Source organism: Sipha flava, unplaced genomic scaffold (genome assembly GCF_003268045.1).
Source record: "Sipha flava isolate LNK unplaced genomic scaffold, YSA_version1 80_pilon_pilon, whole genome shotgun sequence".
NCBI lineage: Eukaryota > Metazoa > Arthropoda > Insecta > Hemiptera > Aphididae > Sipha > Sipha flava.
The window spans coordinates 346,058-370,036 of record NW_020273622.1 but is presented as its reverse complement, the minus strand read 5'-3'; the positions used below and the strand labels follow the sequence as shown (position 1 = coordinate 370,036).

Here is a 23,979-nt window from a genome sequence, read left to right as displayed (position 1 = left end):
GAATATTTTTGTTTTAGATAAAGACTTGATCACCTATTCTCATACTTAGAAGGAAGCTAAGGGTTGTATTGATTTTATAATAATTTATTGTTATTACTTTAAATGGTAGGGAATATAATTATTTAAGTATAATTGAATATGCTGTACAACCAAAAGTTGGAAATATAAGATGGAAAAAAATAATAATTATATTACAGTGCAGTATATTATTATATCCACCGTAACAGTTATGTATTACTTTTGCCTATACATAACGCCGACTTCAATATGTTTAACTTTTAATTTTTATGTATGTCGAAAATGTATATAATTATAGTGTTAAACATAAGTGCATAAACATAAAATAAAATTTTAAATAGTATATTCATCAAATTTTAATAGATTAAAATTAATAATATAAATTTCATTATACGTATGTAATAATAGAAAACCTTTTGAATCCTTATGAACGTTTTTTGAATATTGATTTTTTTGAATATTATTGGTAAATTAATGAAAAATGCAATCAGTACCACAGAACCATTTTTTAACTTACATAAATGAATGTTTCAAAATGCAATTAATTGAAAAGTACTCTTTAGTATCATAACTTGATTAAAAAAAAAATAAATAAATAAATAAAAAAATGAAAATAGTGAGAAATTTTGAAAATAAGTATGCTTCATAATATATTTTTTCCAATGTTTTTTTGTTTCTTACGCCTTTTCTATTCGATCAACAACCAAAATAATTATTCAGTACTTAATATTCATCATTTTAAAACATCTCATACAAAATATACTGTTATTGTTTATCCTTATTTAGGGTGGCCAAAAGAGTAGGCAATACATATTTTGATGGTAGGATGGACGCAATGTCATTCGTCTCGTTTATTGTAGCCATTCCACCCAAAACAATTCATTACAGACCGCAGTTGAAATCGAGTGACCGAAAACAATACCATTTGCCGATTTATTGACAATCAATATACAAGTTTTGCATAGCAGTTGTGGTACAATTAATACGATTTGTTGTTGTTGTTTCACCAATTCAGATAACGTTTTACACGCATGACTTTTAAACTTAAACAAGAAGAATAATATACTACAAATGTTGAGATATTACATCGTTATTACGTTATTATTCAATTGATACTTCTCATTAGATTAGATTGTAGTTTTGATGAACATTAAACGCTTTTTATCATTTTCCTACATTTATATAATATAGATTTTTAAATATTTCGATTTTATTATTATTATTATTTTTTTTTTTTGTAAGATATGTAATGACAATTTTGAAAACTGGAAATATTTATGTAATAAGTACTTATATAATTAATCATATTTAACGATCTGTGTTTCAAAACATTTTTAACTCTTAACTCGCAACTTTTTTAACAAGCATAAGAACTTGAATCGCTAAAGTTACTTTTGTCGAAAAAATCATTTCTAAACTCCAATCAATAATCCGTGACTTGTTAATTTTTTATAAGCAATAGTATTATATCAAGAAACTGATCGTAAAAAATCAGTACACGTTTGATTTTTTTTTTATTGATTAATTATAGTTAGTGTACATAAGGTAAATCACTTTTGCGGTTGCCTTTCTAGATCCTAGCTTGACTTAATTAAGTATGCTAACAATAATCATTGTAATTGAAGATCCAACTCTAATGCTATAAATATAAAATATAGTGTCAAATAAATTAAATAGAGCACACCCAAAAATTGATAATTTATACTAATTAATATCATATCATATCATATTTTGTCACTAATCTCAATTTATTAATTTTACAGAACAAAATTTTAATACGAAAAATTGTCATCAATTACACCCTGATTCGTATGATGTGTCAATAAGAGAACTATCATCTACACGTGCTCTACGTGACTGTTTTATATAGATCAAATACATTTGTAGTGTAAACACATTTATAGACAGTTTTAACCCTAGTTTTATTTTTCTCTATAGTGTGCCAGCTCTTATGTACTGTACAATAATAACCTCAACCGATTTGTGATATCAAAATGAACGCTTAATCTAACATGGATTTTAATTTTCTATTTAAAGCTGCTTTTTAATTGATATAAACATATTGAATTTGATTGCATTAACTGTGCATTTAAAATTATAACAATTATAACAAAGTTAATTTAATTATAAAAATATATCAACTATACTTTACAGAGATATATTAAAAAAAAAAAAAAAAAAAAATGTATTTAATTAGCCGTAAGAAAAATTGTAGTAATCATAACAATTTTATATATTCTTCTATTTTTTCGTACTTTAGAAAATATCTGCTTTTAGAAATGAAGAACAGTTTAATAAATGGAAAATTGTTTTCCAGTGAGTAGAAATATTTCCTTTAATTTCATAAATATCTAAGTTCGATGAATAAAAAAAGTTACCATCAAAGAGTAGCAATATTTTTCCTATCAAAGATAAGTGTTTATTTTAACGCATCTTTGTATATTATTAATATTGGGAGCATTTTTTAAAATTACAGTTTTTTTAATTTATCTTAGTTTAAGATCTACTCGTATTTACATCAGAAATTATGTGTTTTTTTCAATCTTCTGATGTCCTTCTTAAATATTTAAAGTAAATTCGAATTTCCTCCGGTTATTCTTTAAATTAACCATGGTTAATTTAAAACATTTGAAAATCCTCTGATTCCTATTACTTCGTATTTTTTAAAAGGTTTAAACTACCTAGATGTTCTTGGATTGTTTTGAACATTTAATTAATTTCAAAACTGAGTTTGGTAATTTCTTCAAATGGCTAAAAAAAAATACTTAAAAAGTTTTCTCCATTGAAATTAAATTAAGATTTTATAATATATCATTGTATACAATATATCATTCACTCAATGAATTATTCAATAAAAAATAAATTATTTTTATACATTATGTTACTCATATTTTTTAATACATATATAGTCTCAATTACATACTTGCAACCTAAAATCAAAACAGCTAATATTACTTCTAAAAAAAGTATTTATAGAAATAGCAATTGTCTTATCAGATTTAACAAAATATGATACTTATGTAATATAACTGTGTTACAATTAAATTATTAAGTTATTTCAAATCATTAAAAAAAAAAAAAAATGTTATTAATATTTAACATTTGGTATCATATTTTAGTTCAGAAATAATCTTTACTAAATGCTTAAGTATATATTACTGTTGCATATTGTATGACTTTATACTTAATATTAATTAATTATCTTATTTTTCGTATTATCATCGTTTACAGTAAATTTGAATTATCAAATAAAAGGAGTTTTATTTATGATAATAAAATATATTTAAGATTTTTACATATTGATATAAAACTTCTTTTATCAGGTAATTCAAATTTATTGATAATAACATTTTTCATGAGTTATTTAAACTTATATTTGTATATAGTATTTATACGAGACTAAATTCGTTTGTTAAACGCTTCGATTTAATTACGTTAGTTTTTATGAAATAATGCATGTCAAAATATCAAATTTAAAAAAATATACCATAAAAATATATATGCCAAATAACGCATATTACGATTTACATAATTCTTGTAAAAACCGATTTGAATAGTTGACAGTCATTATAGTGATAAGATATTCAGTAAAATAGAAATCTATAAGAAGTAAATAAATCGTACAAAAATGTGAAAATCAAATATTTTGACATTATGTGACATGACCGAATTCTGATGACTTTTTAAAATTTTATATAGAATATTTGAAAATAAATAAATAAATATTGTATTGAAATTTTGAAATACACTCAAAACTTAGCAAGTTTTCACACTAATCCATCCATCCGCCCGTCATTTTCAATTTATGAGCATATTATCATTTATTGACCGAATAATGATGCGTGATATGTCAGTCAATGTTAATGCACAGTAAAAGTATATTTTATTAGAGTAACAATATTTTGCTTGAACAATAATAAAATGTATACGAAAACTTACCCCATTAATATTAATTTGAATGGTTCGTGAATAATGGACAATGACGAATGAAAGTTAAATGCCTTTCCATCTTTGATAGTTATAATGCGGTACAGATTTGCTCTCATTTGGCAATTTTTTTTTACAAATAATTGTCCGCGCGTAAAATAAGAGGTGTGCGTTAACTATTCCTCGATTATTCACGTCAAATACGCTTTCCATAAATTATGAATAGTTTTAACTGTATAAATCGAAGCACACGGAAGAGAGGTTGGTGATGACCGTTCACAGTAATGACACGTATTGACAATAGCAAAACATGACTCGCATATTGTGTCTGGTCGATATACCACTATAGAATCCAACATTTACTTATTTAGTTGAAACAGCTAAACGGTTTTTATAATATTACCAAGAAGTCGTACTTTCATATTTTATCTTGATCGATGACGAAACTTTAGTAACCAATTTTACCTTGTAGTACACAATCGGTGGTGTATTTTTAAAGTGCATGATGGTCAATAAACATGACGCCATAATAAATGTTTATCCATTACCAATCATGTGACGCGTTCACTAAGATATCTTCCATCATATCCTTTTCACTTATGTAATATTAAATTCAATTATCAATCGTAGTAATTTGACTGATTATCATATGAGCCAAGTTTTGGAGCCGGTGATTGTTCTCACTAAAGTAACTACTCGTTCGTCTACTTTTTTCCATCTTTCTTATATTTTAATATTATGTATTTTTATTTTTTTTAACTATATTATTTAACTTATTGTTAATTAGTGTCGTTATAATATTATTTAATAAACTATAATATAATATAATATACTACGTGAACATTTTACCATTATTATTTGAATGACTAACAATTATTTAGATTATAAAAGTGAGAAATTGTAAAACAAAAAAATGTAAAACGAGTTTATAATCTCTATAGTCTATAAATAATTGAAGTATTCGAGTCAACATTATACAAGATATTTTTATTGTTTATACTATTTTAATTAATGCATACTCATATGTTATGCATTGTTATTATTTTATTAACAAGTAGAATATTTTTTTTGAGATTAAAAATATCTTATTGATACCCTATAGCAGTCTAATACGAATTATGTAATACGTATATTACGTTTATTTTTTGTTTTAAAATTCAATCAGTATATATATTATTTAGTTTTAATAAAAGGCTCAAGAAATTCATTTATAATGAAAAAATAGATAAAAATATTAAAAATAAATAAAAATTAATATAAATGACTATTTGGATCATCACCGATAGTGTCACATTTACATCCTATACATCCAGTCAATGAATAATTTCCAGAATGAGAGATAAAGATTGAGTAAAGGAGTGATTGCCTCAAGCACTAAATGTTTTGTTTCCTCCAAACGTTCTTGTGATAATATCGAAATATAAAGTATTTATCTGACAATATAAAATGACCGAGTCCGCTGGCTTTCAAGGGAATGGTTCCTAATTAATTCTGTACCCGAGGCACAAAATCCTAAGTATACAGTTGGAAACTTCTAAAGTATGTTTTATTTATTTTCAGCTCTATACATGTTTTGCATTATATTTTTGAATATATTTATGTTAGAAAAATTAATTATAACGACATTTTTTATAAGAACAATATTACTAAATAATCAGTATTAAACACAATAGTACGAGTATCAACGTCAAGAAAATATGAATTTTATAATTTTTAATTTACGTGTACATGACCAATATTTTACAGTACGATAATTTAACTGAAATGGTAATTTTAATGAACAATTTTTTATATTCTTTACAATTGTAAACATTTTTCAATTTGAATTTCAGTTTCTAAAATAAACCTGTAATGTTTAGCTTTTACAACGACCATTTTGTAATTTTAATGCAAAAACTTTTTTTTTAATATTTTATATTTTTAATCGGGTTGTATATATAAAAGCTTAAAAATGTGTTAAAATACTAGCGTTACTTTTATGAAATAAATTTTGTTTAAAAATAATATAATTTTATCTAGTGAATATGAGGAAAACAACTGATGATAAATGATTACACGTACATATTAGAAATATCTGAATGAGCTCAACGAGGCTGGAATAATTTTTTAAAATTAATTATGATAATCTTAAAAATAACGTGTTAGAAATTAATTTACCTTAAGCTTAAATAAAGAATACACAAATGTTTATGAATATATAGCGATAAGAAAAATTGGGAGAAATGTATAGTCCAGGTGTGATCTAAAATGTATCACGATAAGGTTTAGGTTAGGTCAGGTCCTTGAATTTTTATTGAATATTATCTTACTTGACAAATTATAAAGATTAAAATGATTTAAGTACTTGAAATGCTGTTACAGTTTTTTGTTTGGTATACATGAAGTTTACTTTCAATTTTGCACATCTAATTTTGTTGTTGAGAATTAAAGATAATATTTTTATGTTCATTATACAAATTTATTTAATTTCTGAAAGACATCAAAGTTTTTAATCTCAAATTTTAAAATGATATATGTTGGTATATAAAATACCAGAAAAAGCAACAAATATTCATACTTCATCAGTACAATAAATAGTTAAACATCATGATAAGTAATTACACGTACTAGACACAACAAAATAAATACGCTAAAAATTATATGGAAAAAGCAATTTAAAACAATTAACAAAGAATTATATGACTAAGGATGAAATATTTTAAATGCTTGATATGTCAACTAAAACTGATTGTGTTTGATATTTTTTTTAAACCATAGTTTACGAAAATTCAAACAAAAATATAAATTGTGTTTTAAATTCAAAATAATTTTTACTCTGATGGGATCAGTTATTATATTAGAAAAACTATTTTTCAAATAGGATAATATAATTTCAACTAAGTCGTTATTGCAACATACGAGTAGGTACAACAATTGGTGAATGATATAAAATACAAGTAAAATAAATTATGAGTCTACTTTTAACTTCTTAGAAAAATGAAATTGTAGTATTTAAGTATAAGAAAATCTGAACATTAATATTGCGATGTAGTATCTAATATATAAATATAGCTTATAAAATATAAATATGTCAAGAAAATATAATAATTTTACTTAACACTGAGTTATTCTACATTATTTAGTAAGCCTATTTTAATAAAATCTATGAAGGTAATGGTATAGTTATCAAATCAATGTTTTTTTCATTGTTCTTAACAAAGTTACAATTTCCTTTATTATTCAAAATAAAATAGTAATGATATCCGAAATATACGTATCATACTTTATGGTATGTTAATGTTTAGTTTTTACGAAAAAAACTCTTTATGCAAGACGTAAAGACAAAACAATTCAAGTATATTTTTACAGTTAATATTTTTCCAGACCATACTGTATCCGAAGTTCTGTCGTCTATAATATATACTTTGGCCTAGTACCAAAATCTCGTTTCATTCGGCCGCAAAATACACGAGATAAAGCTATTATTTCTTGTGAGTATCTACTTTTTGACTTTTTTGGCGTCTGAATGTTAGTAGATGATTTAGCGCAATTATTTAAAAACTAAATAAATATCTATCAAAGAAAAAAAATTGATTAAAATTATTTTACTCTGCGCTTTAATAACATGACGTCAATAAATAAATATATTTAATAATGTATATAAAAATTAACAAACATAATCGAGGTTCACAATAACAGTAACACTAAAATAAGATATTTCAGAAACTAACTGTGTCTAATGATCCCAACAACTACATTACAATTACATTTTTTTCAAGTTAAATGTATATTTTTTTGATTTTTAGTGCTATTTATAGCGCATATTTTAGAGTTTTTAAGTAAATATTTAAGAGCTAAAAAGTAACATTTTTAGTGCTACAACTTCCGAGCCCTGATCATTAGGTACATCAGATTTTATAAATTGTATTTACTTTGTTTATAATTGATGAAGAATTGTTAATTCAATACCGGTCGTATTTTACAGATATAATAATATTCTAGGCCAGTGGTTCCCAAACTTTTTTTTTCCGTGGTGCCTTTTTTTGACCCAGTTTAGTCACGGTGCCCTGGTGTGAATAATATTTAAGACAGAATAAAAAAAAAAAATACTTATTGATAACCAATTTTATTAATTTTACTAAAATTTTACTTAATTATAAATTAATGCATTTTTAAACTTAAAAAATAAATAAAAATTATTGTTATGATTATAATTATTATATAAAAATATTATAAGGTTAGAATGAGAATATCTAAATATGCAATAGAAAATATTACATTATTTGCTATAAAGTTTTTTTTTTGAAAACAATTAGGAAAAACAATTTTATATATTTTAAACTATTTATTATGAACCGTAGACCGCGATGCCTTTAGAAAGCGGTCCTGGTGCTCCTAGGGGCTGCTCTAGGCTAAGAATTTATTTATTTATTTCTATATATAAACTATTTGATTATTTATTCATTAAATTATATAATAATATGATCTTAGGTTCAAAAACTATAAACAACATATGCGAACAAATAGTGGACTGTACTTAAAACTTATTTACTGGGTAGAGAGCTGAATAAAATACACTAATACTTCATATACATATGTTTATATACGTCATTAAGAATTTAAAGCGTTAACTTTTTTATGTGAACATTATGTATGACATTAATACAACTGTTCAACTTCTACAAGAGTGCTAATACCCTCCCTATCCTTAGATATTGACAATATAATATCTACTTAACTGATATCGGATGTTAAATAAAGTTTTAGCATTCAATTTAATTATTTTAATTTTATAATAGTTATGTTATTTGAAAACTTTTTATTTTAATTTCATATAGTAGTATAATTTTTGATAATGATGCAAATAATTAGTTTTATTATTTTGAAGTATAAAATTCAATATACCTATTGTTTAATTTTTTTTAAATTATAATTAAAACAAGAATAAAGCCTTTTTTTTAATTAATTTATCAGTCGAATTGTTTTTAATCATTATTAAAAATTTGTTCCAGAACCAAGCATTAATAGATCATAACTTAAAATTATAAAATCGGTTTTCGTTAAAAAAAAAAAAAAAAAAAAAAAAATATAAATTTATTGTGAAAACAGTCTGTTTTATATTTACACCGGCCATGTTCGTGTCTGTAAATATATTGCTGTGTTTCTCAGGTCGTAAATAGGTTTTAAATATTAATAAACAAAGTAAATAAAAAATATTTCCTAATGTAAGTAAGTAAAAATATTTACAATATAATAAACAATTAATAATTGCACATAGTATATAAAAACGTATTTTTATACGCGTGCTTTTTAAGCGTTATTTTCGGTTTTTAGTCGTGATTAGTGTTTTCTTTCTCCGTGAGTTTCATCCGTCGGCAAACACACGCTACTGAGAACACTGAACCGTAAGTACGGCCATTAATATTTAACGCAGTTGCCATTTTACCGTGCACACTGTGAACCGTTTCAATAAGTCACCACAAATCGACGTATACGTTTACAGACGGTCGCGTGCATTGTGCAATGAAAGCATTTCTATTTTATCGTTGCGTTTCGCCTAATTGACCGGTACATTTAACGACCGCAAACTGCAGTGGTTAGCCGAAGAGATACTAAATAATACATAGTAGTTGAACATACATATACATATGAATATCATCGTAGTACGTTTAGTGTCCGTTGAATGCAAACACACGCACCGAACACGACCATATATGATGCGAATACTATTCCGATCCCTCCTAAGTACACGTGTACGTATATAATGTTTGGTGCGGTTCTTTATAAATATTATAGTCACTCGTGAATCGGTTGCGAACAAACGAACGCGTGGTTTTAAAGTGCTACTCGAACGAACAAGACGCTGCACTTAAATACGCGGTCGAAGAGCTCGCGGGTACGTGGGCGATCGAGACCGTTCGCTTGTTGCAATGCATATAATCATCATTATCGTCATCGTTCGTCGTGATGAAACACGATAAAATTAACTTTCAATCTACTCTCCGGCCGTGCCGCGCGGTTTCGATTACTTTCTATGTCCACAAAGATTTTTCGTTTTACTTTGAAATATCAAATATCGTGGTCTTGTTGTTGTTGTTATTATTATTATTATAACCATTCGAAGAATCTTATTGTGTTAATGAAATACAGCGTTATTTCGACAATCCGATTTGAATGCAAAACCGTTGCGGATCAACGGAAAAGCCAGATGACGGAATTTTATTTTTATTAAAAAACAACGATTTTGATAAATCTGTTTTATTTTTATTTTTAGGATTGCGATTATCAATATGTTGTATTATATTGATGATTGCGTAATATATACTAGATAATAATAAATACATATTAAATATTTTTGCTTAAATAAATCGTTATATATTTTTATTTTTGTATAAAATGTTTTGACTCGTGTTTATTTATTTAGCTTTACAGACTGAGAACATTCTTGAAACATGTACTACACAGTTCAATAATACTGAACGGTTCACGTGATTACTTACTTCCTTACTTCCTAATAAATAAAAGCCGAATTATATTGCAGGTGTCAGACTATCGTATGGGTGGATTGCAGAGATAAATTTTTTTAAACCTATACGTTTAAAATGCATTCCTTTTATTATTAATAAATTATTGAATTTTCATTAAGCGAATAGCACGTTTTTCCCATAGCTTATAACTCGGTTATTGTTACATAATATATTGTTTTCATAACCAAATCGACACGGTATACACGTCGAATTTGAATATAGTCTACGTTACGGTGTTACGTGCATCCATGGTTTTCAATTTAGGTAAACATCAATAGAAACACTGATCAGTGAAAGAAGCATAAATACATAATACGTAGACAATTAATATTATTTACTGTTCGTGCAATGCTGCTCCAATCCGCATTGCGCACAACGGTTAAGCGCTAGTTCTCCGCATTGGCATCCGCCCTGTGGTACACAGCACGCGCAGTCTTGTCTGACTAAATCGTGATTACAACGACATCCTTGTGATTCCTGCGTCCATAGATCGACTTGGCCTGCGAAAAAAAAAATATGAGTATTTTCATTAATTATATTATGTATAGCAATGTACGAGATGCGTAATTTTTATTGCTATCCATTAAACGATAATCATGTTGGTGGTAATATTTCAAAACAGCTTTTTTCAACTAAATATTTAACGATTTTCTTTACCGTAGATAACTTTTTAATTTTCTCGACTGTAAAGTTTAATCATCGTCAAATGAAAATACCCGGTAAAATGGTTCATAAAAAAAAAAAAATAAAATAAATAATATAACGTAATACACATAACATATTTTTCGTCATTATACTAGGGAACTGGAGTATAAAGCTCGAGACAAATGAGATTTTAGAATAAAATATTAAATAAAAAAAAGAACAGAAGAAACTTTTAGAATGCAACAACCATGAAATTCTGGAAGTTTTAATGTTAATATTTCGTATTGACGAGTCAACATATTTTTTTATGAGTAAACAGAAAATTGATAGTCGTTCAAAGAATATTTAAATGGGTTTAACATCAAAATGCTAAACTTAATATTCTTAAATATCAACGAACATTTTTGGACATAAAAAAAAAATAGTACAAACCATATTCATGAATAATGATAAAGATATAGATAGTATACACTTATAAAATATCGTGCCACACAATAATTATTCATAAGGACAAACTTATAATGTTCTACATGAACATTTAAATGTCAACTAAAATAAAATATTAGTTTTGTTTTTCGTTCGATGAAAAAAAAGTGTAACACATATATTGTGATACTCATTTTTACACACAGTAATAATAGCTCGTATAAATATCTGTGCAGGAAGATTAATGGTTCAATATATAATATCTAGTGATTTTGTTTTATTGTTAAATAAATCATTTTTTTAATCAATATTAAATCAAGTGTAATCTAGAGAAACTCAAAATAGATCATGTTTCGTGTTCAACGCACAGAACTCATATAATATTTTAACATATTCATCGAAATACTTTCTAAATGAAGATTATCATACAATTATTATACAATGTTTTCTCTTTAAATTTTAATTCTATGTTTATAAAATAAACATACGGTTTAGAATTATATTATTTGTTTGGACCTCTGTTCAGTATTCGTGTATTAGAATTGGACGAAGATAAAAATTAAATTTATACACATATATTTATTTAATTTACTTAGACACGTTTAATACAAATTGTATTAAACAAAACAACCATTGTGCATTATTTTCGTAGATTAATTTAGTTTTACAGATGACAATTCATAACTGTAAACAATAACTAGACATTTCGGAAAATTAATTTCAACCCAGTTATTTTACTCGTATATGCTGTTTAAGTTTTAATTTGTTGTAACAACCTAGTTCAATTTTGTTTTAGAATTTCTTTTCAAAAAACAATAAAAACTAAATTCTTACGGTTATAAAACGCTGGTCACCATTACATTATTATAATTATATTTAATCAGCACGTAACATTATACGCATAGCGATTGCCACTAGTTGTTTCATTATCCCTGTAATTTCTTGCTTACAAGAAAATAATTAAATGTACAATGATTAAAGTGTACGATCTTGGTCAAAACGAGCTGAGATACACCAACATAACGGTGTACGACAGCAAATAGTTTGCCTAAAAAAACGTCTTGCAATAATTACGCTGACAATCGGGGAAGAAACCCGTTTACGACTTCTGTATACAAAAAAAACGGTATGCGTTGTTGTGCGGTGGGCTTGGTCGTTAAATATTTGTAATGCTCTGGTATCAGTGGGGAGCTGGAGGGGGAGGTTAAATGTAACAACATGTTATGTTCTATTCACAAAAAATTCCGTGCGCTATAAATATAAAGTAGGACCACCTCTAACCGTGAAATATAAATAATGAGGAAACTGTAACATTACGCGTGCATTCGAGTGCATACAAAATTATGCACAAACAAAAAATAAAATTCTTCACGTCTTTTCTGGCGGCGGTGTATCATCACGAGCCGTGTTGTTCGACGTCGCAGACGTGAAAGCTTTACGGATAATGATCGCGAATCGACGTTTTGGGAAATCGATCGACGCGTGCGCTCAGCAACTGTGCGGGGTTTAATTTAAATACGCTTAAATACGCCGTGTGGTTCTGCTCGTTGTGTAGGCATGGCACCGAGGTACGAACATGCACCCCCGAGAGCCGACAGATCTGATGTCTAACCCAGGGTTGCCATTGGGGGAAGGATCAAGGTATGAACTCGTATGCCTTGAATTTTTTTCATCTTCAATTATTGGCTATTGATACATGGATTTGCCACCTTGGCCTTCAGTTTTTCAATATTTAATATTGCATTGCGACTGATCAGTTATCACTTCTAATCAAACATTTTGGCCCGAGATGGGAAGAAATTGGGATCTTTAATTGCTTGGACACCCTTAAAAAAAACTGAAATGGCACCTCTGGTCTGACCGAACGGAATCGCAGCGAATCACTCCGTGTACGGGTGTCCTGCACAAGCACGTGTTCAATGATATCCGATAACAGAATATACTTGCACATTTCACTCCCCTCTGGGAACGGTGGTCGTTACAAAGCTATTCGGGTAGTGTTGTTGTTACAACATGTTGTTGTAATTGGTGTAACGATCTGTGCTCAGTGAAACTAAACCACGCCGTGCACGGTGAACGAAAAAGAAAAGACTGACTGTGGGCGACGTACGTGGAAGAATCAATGAGAACGTTTATTATTATTATCATTATTATTATTACAATAATTATTATTATTCGAAAAGTAGAACGCGAATTACCGTTCATAATCCATGAGGCCGGGACGGATGATGGAACAAATGCGTTGACGAACAACGTTCGACAACTGTAAAGTATGATTAAAATGATAAAATATTCAACCACCGAAACAGCCGCGATCGAATAATGGCATTATTGTGTACAACAGTATTCTAATGACAGTATTCGAATGTTCCGCAGGGTGGTCGCCTCCGCACATTAATAGCGATCGTTTCGTGGGATTACGTGATCAATTTGCCTAATTCCGTTGTTATTGATTTTGTTTATTTGAACAAATGTTAGCGTCTCGATGTATATACATTGCATTATGATCACGGTTTGGTGGTTCCAACGAGAGCCTACGGTTTGCGAGAATCGGCACGTGCATTCAATCGGTTTCATACTCGCAATGCGACAGTTTAGCACACCGTTTCGGGGGACGGAAAATAAAATCCAATATAACTGGCCGTTCCGGAGAAAATCTTGCTCTATTCCACTGTTTCACTCAAAACAGTAAAACTATACACAATATAATTGAACAAGTTTGAAAACTACACATAACAGCTCACGCGTGAACCCCACACGAGCTCACTGAAACAGCAGTACCTATCCCGTTCGGAGTGTTAGTCCAGATTTATTGCACGGCTGGATTGTCCGATACCCGGATCCTTCGTTTTATAAGGATTGATAAAAAAAAAAAAAAAGGATTCCACACGAAAAACTAACCGATATTGCAGTTTATTCTATATACTCGTCCATTATTTTTTTTTATTTTTATTTTTTATAAATAAAAATTCATGGCATTCGAGAGACTTCCGAGATTTCCCTCGTCTATATAAAATTCATCCATAGCCGGTTTTCATCACATACAAGTATAGCATAACAGGATTCACGATTTACTTACAATTTTATCAATTTTTATCGAGTTACTCTTTCCATCTCTTAAATATTGGATGCGGCACCAAAATTCAATATTAATATTACGCACGAGAATGTATTTTATATGAACTCTGTTCATTTATAATAAACAAACAAGAAACGCGAATTCCATCACAGGTTAAACGTGAATTGCAATAAACATAAATACATTTTTTTATTAAAAATTTGTATTTTATAAGTTTTAAAAACTCGTAATCGTTAACTTTTAAAACATTTTTAGAATGTCTGGCTTGAAATAATGCCTCGTTACATTTGAAACGTATCACTTTACTATGTACTTGATCATGTCATATTTCATTAAGTGTTAATATGTAGAATATAAAACTAATACATTTTACTCGTTTTTTGTATATTTTAGAAATAAGAATAACGCAACAAGGAAAATTTGCAAATATTTTTAGAATAATATAAAATTTTACTGTTATTATAATTAAGTGTCATGGTATAATATTATTATATTTTCGTAACTTTTTTATTAATGTTTCAATGTACAAGACATGGTAAATATTATCCAAAATATAAATAATGTTAGTTATTATACTATTCTGGAGTATATTGACTTTTATAGTAGTTCGTAATAGAATTTTTATAATTAATACTACCAAAACTCTCGAAACATTAATATTTTAAAATATAAGTGGGTAATATATAATACTTAAGTATAAAATTATACAGGAAATTATATCTTTATATAACTTAATAACTATAAATTATAAAATTAGAACCTATTTTAACACACATAAGAAAAAGTTAAACTATGAATTTGGCCATTTGGGATAGCTAAAATTAATTTTTATACTACAAATATTAACTAATAATAATTAAGAAAAATGTCTGCTGGTGATAATTAATATGTATATCCATCAATCAAATCGGCAATATAACACAAAAATACAACTAGTACAGCTCCACAATGATACAGCTGGTGCACAATATTTTATTCGTGGGATAATGCAAACAGAAAATCAATATAATAAACGAATACTCTCAAACGTGTTTTACATTAATTATTTAATAGTAGATTATATTTATTTTTATTTTCATGTGACATGAATTAAAAATATAAATTAAATTCATCATACAAAATAATTTTAGAGATAAAATTAACTAATGGTTTACATAGCATGTTTAACAATTATGAACATAAGATATATGAGAAATCAAAATTAAATTTTTTGGAAAATATTTATAAATGTTTCAGAAACATTAACTAAAAATAAATAATTATAATCACAATAAATTAAGGTAAGGAATAAATAAATTATTATAACGAATGTTTGTGTTTGATCGCTACTTGATTGATGAGTATACTTCAAATCCCTTGGAAGGTTATTTAATCTACAATGAATTGTTACATTCGAAGAATGATTTTGAAGGAAGGGCTGATCATATAACATCACAGATAACATAATATTATATTATTATGTAATATGTAATAAAATGTTGGACAGTACTATAAATATTGAGTATGTAAACAGCCTATAGTAATTATTACACAAATAATTTATAAATTAAAAAAAATATTAAATTAGTTAATTATACATTATAAATTATTGTGAAACCAAATAATCTTGTAACATTAATTAATAATCCTTATTTTTTAAAAAAAATATTCACAATTAAATTATAAATTACTAATATAATATAATTGTATTATTTAGTTTAGCTTTTAAATCTAATTAAAAGTAAATTAAATCCCATTAGGATATATTTTTAGTATTTTCAATTTTGTCATTATTTATTTTTTGATAATAGCATATATTTTATAATATACGGAATAATAAAGTATTCAATATAATATTATACACGGTATTATATTTATAAATATATTTTTTTTATTTATATGTAAATATTCTTAATCCTATTAAAAATAATTAAATTGATGCAGTTAACGTCTTTGCACATTAGATTAAAAAATAAATACTTGCTTCAAAATAATTGTTTTTCTTAAATAAGGAAACTAACGAAAAAAATAAAAATCCGTTTACCTTGTCAATATTGTATCCTTATGATAAACAAATATTTATTTATCTAATAAGATCTTGTCAAGTTTGGAATATTGTCCAATTATGACTTTGTGATCTACTTGAAAAGCGATCGGCAAACGGCCATAAAATTCTTATATTGAACTAGTTAGTATCCTTCTTAGACCCATTTAAGAAAAGGAAATCAGTACAAGAATTTTATAGCATATTTTTAGTGGTAAAAACCCCCAAACTTATATTGTACTGTCAGCATAGAAATCATAAAAACGAACAATATATGAAAACAAATTGTATCATTAGTAAGTTGGCCAATGGAAGAAAATTACTCCCTGCAAAAAGGTTTTTATTGTTCTTTTTAATTAATTAATAAAAATACAATTCCAATAAAATAAACGTTAATTGGCATTTAATTTATTAAAAATGATTTATTTCAAATCAATTTTGATTTAATAATACATTTTTGATGCCCAGTGTGAATTAAATTAAATTAAATCAAATTATTATTACTTTGTAAATTTACATTATTTATAACAGATATATGGTAAAATAAATGTGAACACAAAGAGTCAGGGTGTGTTGTAGTGATTGCATATATGTTGATCAGTTGTTACGTTTAGCTCACCTTAGAGAGTCTGGTACATTTTTTAAATAAAAAAAATTAAAATTAAAAATATGGTAAAAAATTACATTTAAAAAACGATTTGGATTGCAGCTTTGTTTATCATAATCGTTTATGTATGATATTTATTCAAAAAAGTGGACGTCTATAAATAAATAGGTGTGTGAAGATTATATTATTGTAATATATTATTGAATAATATATTTTTGACATTTATTGTAAAAACAAAATTGAAATAATATTTTAACGCGTAATCATATTGATTAGATATAATATTTTATACTTTCAGTAAAGGAACATCAGATCAGTAATAATCACTAGCCTAGTATCACCATTAATTTCATCAACATGTTTCAATTCACCGATGAAACGTAATAAATTATTTTTTTCTCAATTCTATATTATTAGGTTTTCAATAATTAACATAATATTTTACGTCACGAAGGAAATAAGTTTTCTACAGGAAATATTTTACCGGCTTTATTTCTATACTTAAAAATAGTCTGTGACATTTCCGTCAAGATTATGACGGATGTGTCAGTGTAAATACAGTCGCGCAGTTTAATTTCCCGAATACGTAGTATATAAACTACAACATTTCACAAAGGAACTGTAATTTTTCTTATTTATTACATTTAATTCGATCTACTACTAGAGCTAAAAGTATATTTTTAAAAAAATCAATTTCTCTGTGTATTTCACAAAAACCAGGTGTATACTAGGAATTTGGTACTCAGGCTCCTATTCTTAAACTGTATTTCAGCGTTTGTACACGTACCCTTTACACTTTTAAACGGTCGCCAATTGAGTTCAAAGGCGTTTCGGCTCTGATTAAATATTACAGAGTAAAAATGTTTACGGAAGAGTCAATATGCATTCCAGAACGGATATTGAATTTCACAAGGAACCCTGAATTCGCGTCATTGCAATACTCGTACGGAGAACCCGTGCTCGGATATCAAAATGGATTGCACGTGTAACCAAGTGGAGCCTTTTGAACGGCACATACCTATCGAGTAATGAATTAATGAATCAAATGTACGAATGCAATGAATGAAGGAACGTTTGCATATGATAACTGCAACTGCGTTTACCGCAGCAAGCGTGTAATAAAACACGACCAGAAACGAAATTCTTTCTGGCACCCCCGCCCGTCACCGCACTAATGGCGATGCTTAAAGCTATGCACGATTAAAACTGACTGTGCGGAACAGTGTCATACGAAATGTTATACGATACGCCATTGCCCACACTCTTCGGAAAATGAACCAAAAAATGGGCACAAATAAGTAGATTAAATTCAATAAACAACATGCCATTTACAATAACGAAAAATTTCACTGATGAACAATTGATGACTCTAAGTATTAAATTTTATCTTGAATGTTTACGGAAAGTAATCTCAACTCTCGTGTTATTAATTTTATTGTATTTCTATGAAGTGTCTATGATCAGCTTAGGACGGGTTTACTTATCAATGATAAGTTATCAACTATCAGTTTTATCAACTAAAAAGCACAACGATTCGGTTGCAGTTGAACATGCAGTATACAATCAGCATGTTTATAACTTTGAATTGCAATACAATACCATCTAATGCAATAGTAATGTAATATTTTTATCATATTTAAGCTTAAATATCACACCGTATTCAAGAGTTTATTAATATTGCGTGTCCATTTTGGCGATGCCGGTAAGGGAATACAGCAGAATGGGCTATTTTAGGTTACGGTATCCCGGATTAGATAGCAATAAAAATGTGCCGTATTTTATTCGCACCAACATTATAGGTAACCAAAAAAGGAAAAAAAAACAGAAAAAATTGAAAATCGGACAGAAAATCCAATTTGGCAATAACGCTAAAACCGGAAAAGCAGGGGGTCTTCAAAACGTCTTCTCCCGTTCGGGCGCGAACCGTCGATTTCTCCTGGATTCCATTTTTTTTCCGAAGAGCCGACGGAACGATTGTGGGATGATGGCTTCGACCCGTTTTGACCCGGAATAAAAATATGCTAATCTCTTCCGTCCTCAAAAATATGCGGTGTACCCTTTTCAACGTCGTTTGATTTCACTTTTATTAAAATCCTTCCACCCTCTTCACCTTATCGGCCACACACTATAATGGTGATTGTCAACCGGTCGTCCCATATACCGTATGCGTACTAATGGCGAACCACTTTACGGACGATGAAATTCGTTCGCGTTTACTTTACACGTCGCGATACGCACCGATTGAACGCGGCTTCAAACGTCTAAAAGTAATGCCGCTGTGTTACTCCAAGCACTTACGCGAAACAAAAAACAATACACTCTCGTGCATTTGGGTTCAGTGACTTTTTTTTTTGTCTTTAGACCAAGTTTCTAATTGTTTCAAAGTTAAACCGTTATACGGATTCGGCCATCGCTAAATAACAATATAATATCATTACTGTTGCTGTTATTTTTTGTTTTTTTAATTGGATATTCTATAATATGCATTATATACTTATCTGCTGAACAGAAACCATTTCGCTTTGCTGCAGCAGCTGTTAAGAGTCATAACACGTTCAAATTCAAACTTTCAGTCGTTAAAATATAAAACAAAATTATTTAATTTAAATCTTCAAATAAGAAAAATGTTAATTTATTATAAAATATAATATTCTAATATCAATGTTCAATAAGTATTATAATTTAAAAAATATATTTTACTAAACATTATACTATGGAAATATATGATAAAACTAATATTTTTTGATACTATAAAAATATGTAAAAACGCATCAAAATACTCAGTATTCGGTCGATAAGAATAATAAAATATTATTATTTGAATTGCCAATTATAAAAGCTAAAAAAATATCATATAAATAATTCTAAAACAATCAAATAACTTATTCAATAAATTACACCGTAATAATAAATGTAATATAATATGATTTATTCTTTTTATACTCTTATAAAGTAACGTTAGTTTAAATTGTAGATAAGTTTACTATTATTTTTTACAACAATGCAAATCAATGCTAATCAACGCTATCATCAAACTATAGTCTTTTATTCAAATAAAAAAATATATATACCATCCAAAAATTTTAATACGTTCATTGACATAATAACTTTTAAGACTTAACACGTAATGTAATAACGTTTTAGAATTAATTACTTCAGTAATCCTTTTCACCCCGGATGGTATAAATATAATAATTTAACAGGTATCACTGCTTTAATTTTCATCACTCAAAGTTTAACATTTAATGATGAAGATATTTTACTGAAAACTAACTAAATTTATACTTTTATTCAACACAATAGTAAAATATTAATATAAATTATGGTATATAATTACACTGCAGGTGGTTTAATTCTTTGAAATGTACTGAATAAATTTATTTAAGTATTTCGAACAAATCAAATTAAAGAATTGAGATTCAATTATAATTTTAATTTGTATTAAAAACTAGTTCCACATCGATATCGTGTGTTAACAATATGGACATTGATGATTAATACATAATACTTTGCATGGTAAAATTATTGATTTATAGAATTATTATTTATAGGACTTGTTACTAGACTTGTTACCCCCATAGATATATTTTTATCGTTGCAGTTGTAAGTGAATAAAAATAAATAAAAATTGATTAATGTTAAAAACAAGTTTTCCCCTAGGGAAAATATATACAGGAAAAGGATTTGCTTTCACACGCAAAAACATTGTCAAGATATTTACGATATTGTCGATATTTCTGCGGAAAATTATAATCTTAGACGTTCGCAAAAACTATAACAATACAGAACCGAGGAAAATAAAAGCATCGACGTACTTAGTTAACTATAAGTTAATTATAAGATTGTTGCATGTAACGAAAACCAACGAACCATGAGAGATTCGAAAACAAATGAACAATCATTAGGAATTATTTATAAGGAATTTAGTTTGCGTATGCGGCGAACGAGTTGATTCGTTTTGGGTTTCAACAAAAATGATCCCTGACACATATTCGATTGTCGGCAATAGCTTTTGTACCATTGGAATGTATACGGTTATTAAATTATTATTTTTCTTTCGGCGAAACGTCAGCCACGCGCGAGAAAAGTTTATGCTACTGTGAGTTTCCGCGCGACCTTTATTATCTCCGGACGAATACCGGAACGTGCGCCCGCGCAGAAGAAAATAAACGTTTGTCGCGTAAACGTGCAATGAAAATAATTTCGTCCGACGCGCGTTGCACTAAGTTTTTACAACAGGGATGGCCAACCCGCGGCACACCTCGGAAAGTTAGCTAGATTTATCAAACATTTACAAAAAAAATGTGTTCTTGTCCCAATAAAATGTTCTGGAATGCCCGTACAACGCGTAACAAACTGTTTGATTCATCCAAAAAACCTTTGTTCGTCGATGAACCATGTTATGCAAGTAGTCGTAAACACAGTGAATCAATCACATGCGCTTGCGCGCCGACAGTCCAATGAGTTCTTGAAATAATTGCATTCAGAATACGGCGATAAGAACAATAATGATTCGTTCCGTTTGTTTCAAATAATTAATACACCAAAACTTATTAACTTATTACCTAAAATGCTTACTCCGAATGTTTTTTCTGTTTTTGTGCAAAATACTAATATGATTTTAAATGTGATCGTAATGTATTTCCAAAATGGCTCGCGATATCATTTGGGTTGGCCACCCATGTTCTACAACGTTTTCGCGGTCGCGCGCGGCACGTGCGGTCGTCGCAGCGGTTTCGGTAACGCGTGCGTACGATAAGTTAGAAAAAAAAAAAAAAAAAACGCAATTTCGTGGCACGCGCGCGCACTTCGGAAGACGTCGGACGATCGTTGCTCGTTCTGCCGACGACGCGTTTGCGATCGAAGTGGCGCAGGTTGTCAACACAGTGCTCGCGTTTTGTGCGCGACGTCACGTTACAATCCGAACGTTTGACAGGTCGACGCGATCACCGGCACCGGCGCACAAAGGCAGGTCTGACGGCGGTGACGTGGATGACGTTTGGAATGGGTCCCGGAGCGAGGGTTGCCCGCCGACGAAGTGGTAAACAGAGAAAGAAGCGATCAAAGTCCCGTCCCGGCCGGGCGACGGTTCAGTTCACGGGGCGCGCGACGAGGACGGCGTGCGCTTCTCGGAACACGATTGTTCCGCGCAACCGTTTCGGTCCAAGACTTATTTCATCGCGTTATTTACCACGAGCTACGTTTGTGTCCGACTTCCTGTGCGTCCCTCCCCCACTGCCGTAAACCGCTTCCACGCATGGTTGCGCGATCGGTGTACGCTCGTGAATATCTCGTTGTTCGTGCCTTATAACGTCGAATCGGTAATTGTAACGTAATATTTTGGGCGCAGACGGTAACCGATTACGGTACGATCAATCAATCGACACGAAATCGACCAATCGTTATTGCTATAGACAATATCATAATGACGGTTTGCGTTGTCCCACAACAGAGAAAACGATGTAAAACAGTTACGATTGCAAGCGATAAATGTTGGGGTTGATGAAATAACCGTATCTATTTTTCAAATTATTCTCATACGTTTTACGCGTGTTACCTTTTCATGGAACTCACGTCGGCCGCGGATGATTTTAAATAAACAAGTAAACAATACTGTTAAATATTGACGACAAAATAATTATAAAGGAACAGGTAATCATAGTTATTTTATCGGAATACTCGCTCTGGTAATTTTTTTTTTCCTTATTTGTTTTTGAGATTGAAAAAAAATAATGTGTCCAAAAAATTAGTATTTTTTCGCATCTACACATAAGTATGTACGTGCATATGTTTTTGTATACATAAATGTATAATCGATACGTTTTCATCGTGAATTGGTTAAAAAACGTATAATTGTATTGGTCACGGTACACAGGACATTTACGCTATCAAGAGGTTTTCATTAACGGATACGCGCGTCAATGGTGTGACGAAAGCAAGAATTCAATCGATACTATTATAATTGCACGTACGTTTCCGTAACTGCAGCGTGATAAATGTAATGTACACGTATAAAATATGCATTTTTCTCTCGTCGTTCCACCATTATTTTTTTCACAGGTGCACGTGTATTACCCTTTACACATTTTATAAATGCGCAGCTATAAACTAGGTCCAATAAAAATAGTACTGTTATAAAATGGATCTCGTATCGTCTGCACGTTTATGTTGTATAATATATATACATATGCTATATAAACTATATTACACATCCCTTCTTTTTAACCCCTTTAACTTTCTTCATGTGATATTTTATATACGTCCACATACTCGTACACCCGTAGATACACAACAAACACACACACACGCGCGCGCGCGCGCGCGCGCGCGCTTTCGTTCACATATATACGCGTATCCTGGAGGTCAAATATTCGACGCTTGGATTTTTTTAGTAAGGTAAATCGCGTTTTAGGTCTATCCTGATCTCATTCCTACCCACCATTAGCCACCAACTACCTCTGACGCCACAAACTACTACTATCACTACCATCGTATAGCTCGACCGACCGGGTGGCACATACATTAGATTATAATACATAGTAACAGCAATATCATTGACCCCTGCCGAACTTTTGTATTATCGCCGTCGATTTTACGGCCCATAAATATTACGAAAGCCGCTAATAAATTTCAACGCCTATGAATATGTGGTACACATAAGTATATTCGAAATTATTATTATTATGTGAATGTTATAGTATACGATATATACATGCGCTACGCTATATATAGCATATTTAAAAAAATC

General features: G+C 29.0%; 1 protein-coding gene across 1 annotated transcript in view; it reads right to left on the bottom strand.

Moving 5' to 3' along the window:
* LOC112693064 overlaps positions 1-23,979 on the bottom strand; it is a 179,050-nt gene that overhangs the window by 47,622 nt on the left and 107,449 nt on the right. The window contains exon 4 of the mRNA XM_025567958.1: positions 10,790-10,951. Within this exon, the coding sequence (XP_025423743.1) occupies positions 10,790-10,951 (162 nt within the window). The remainder of the gene's footprint in view (positions 1-10,789; positions 10,952-23,979) is intronic.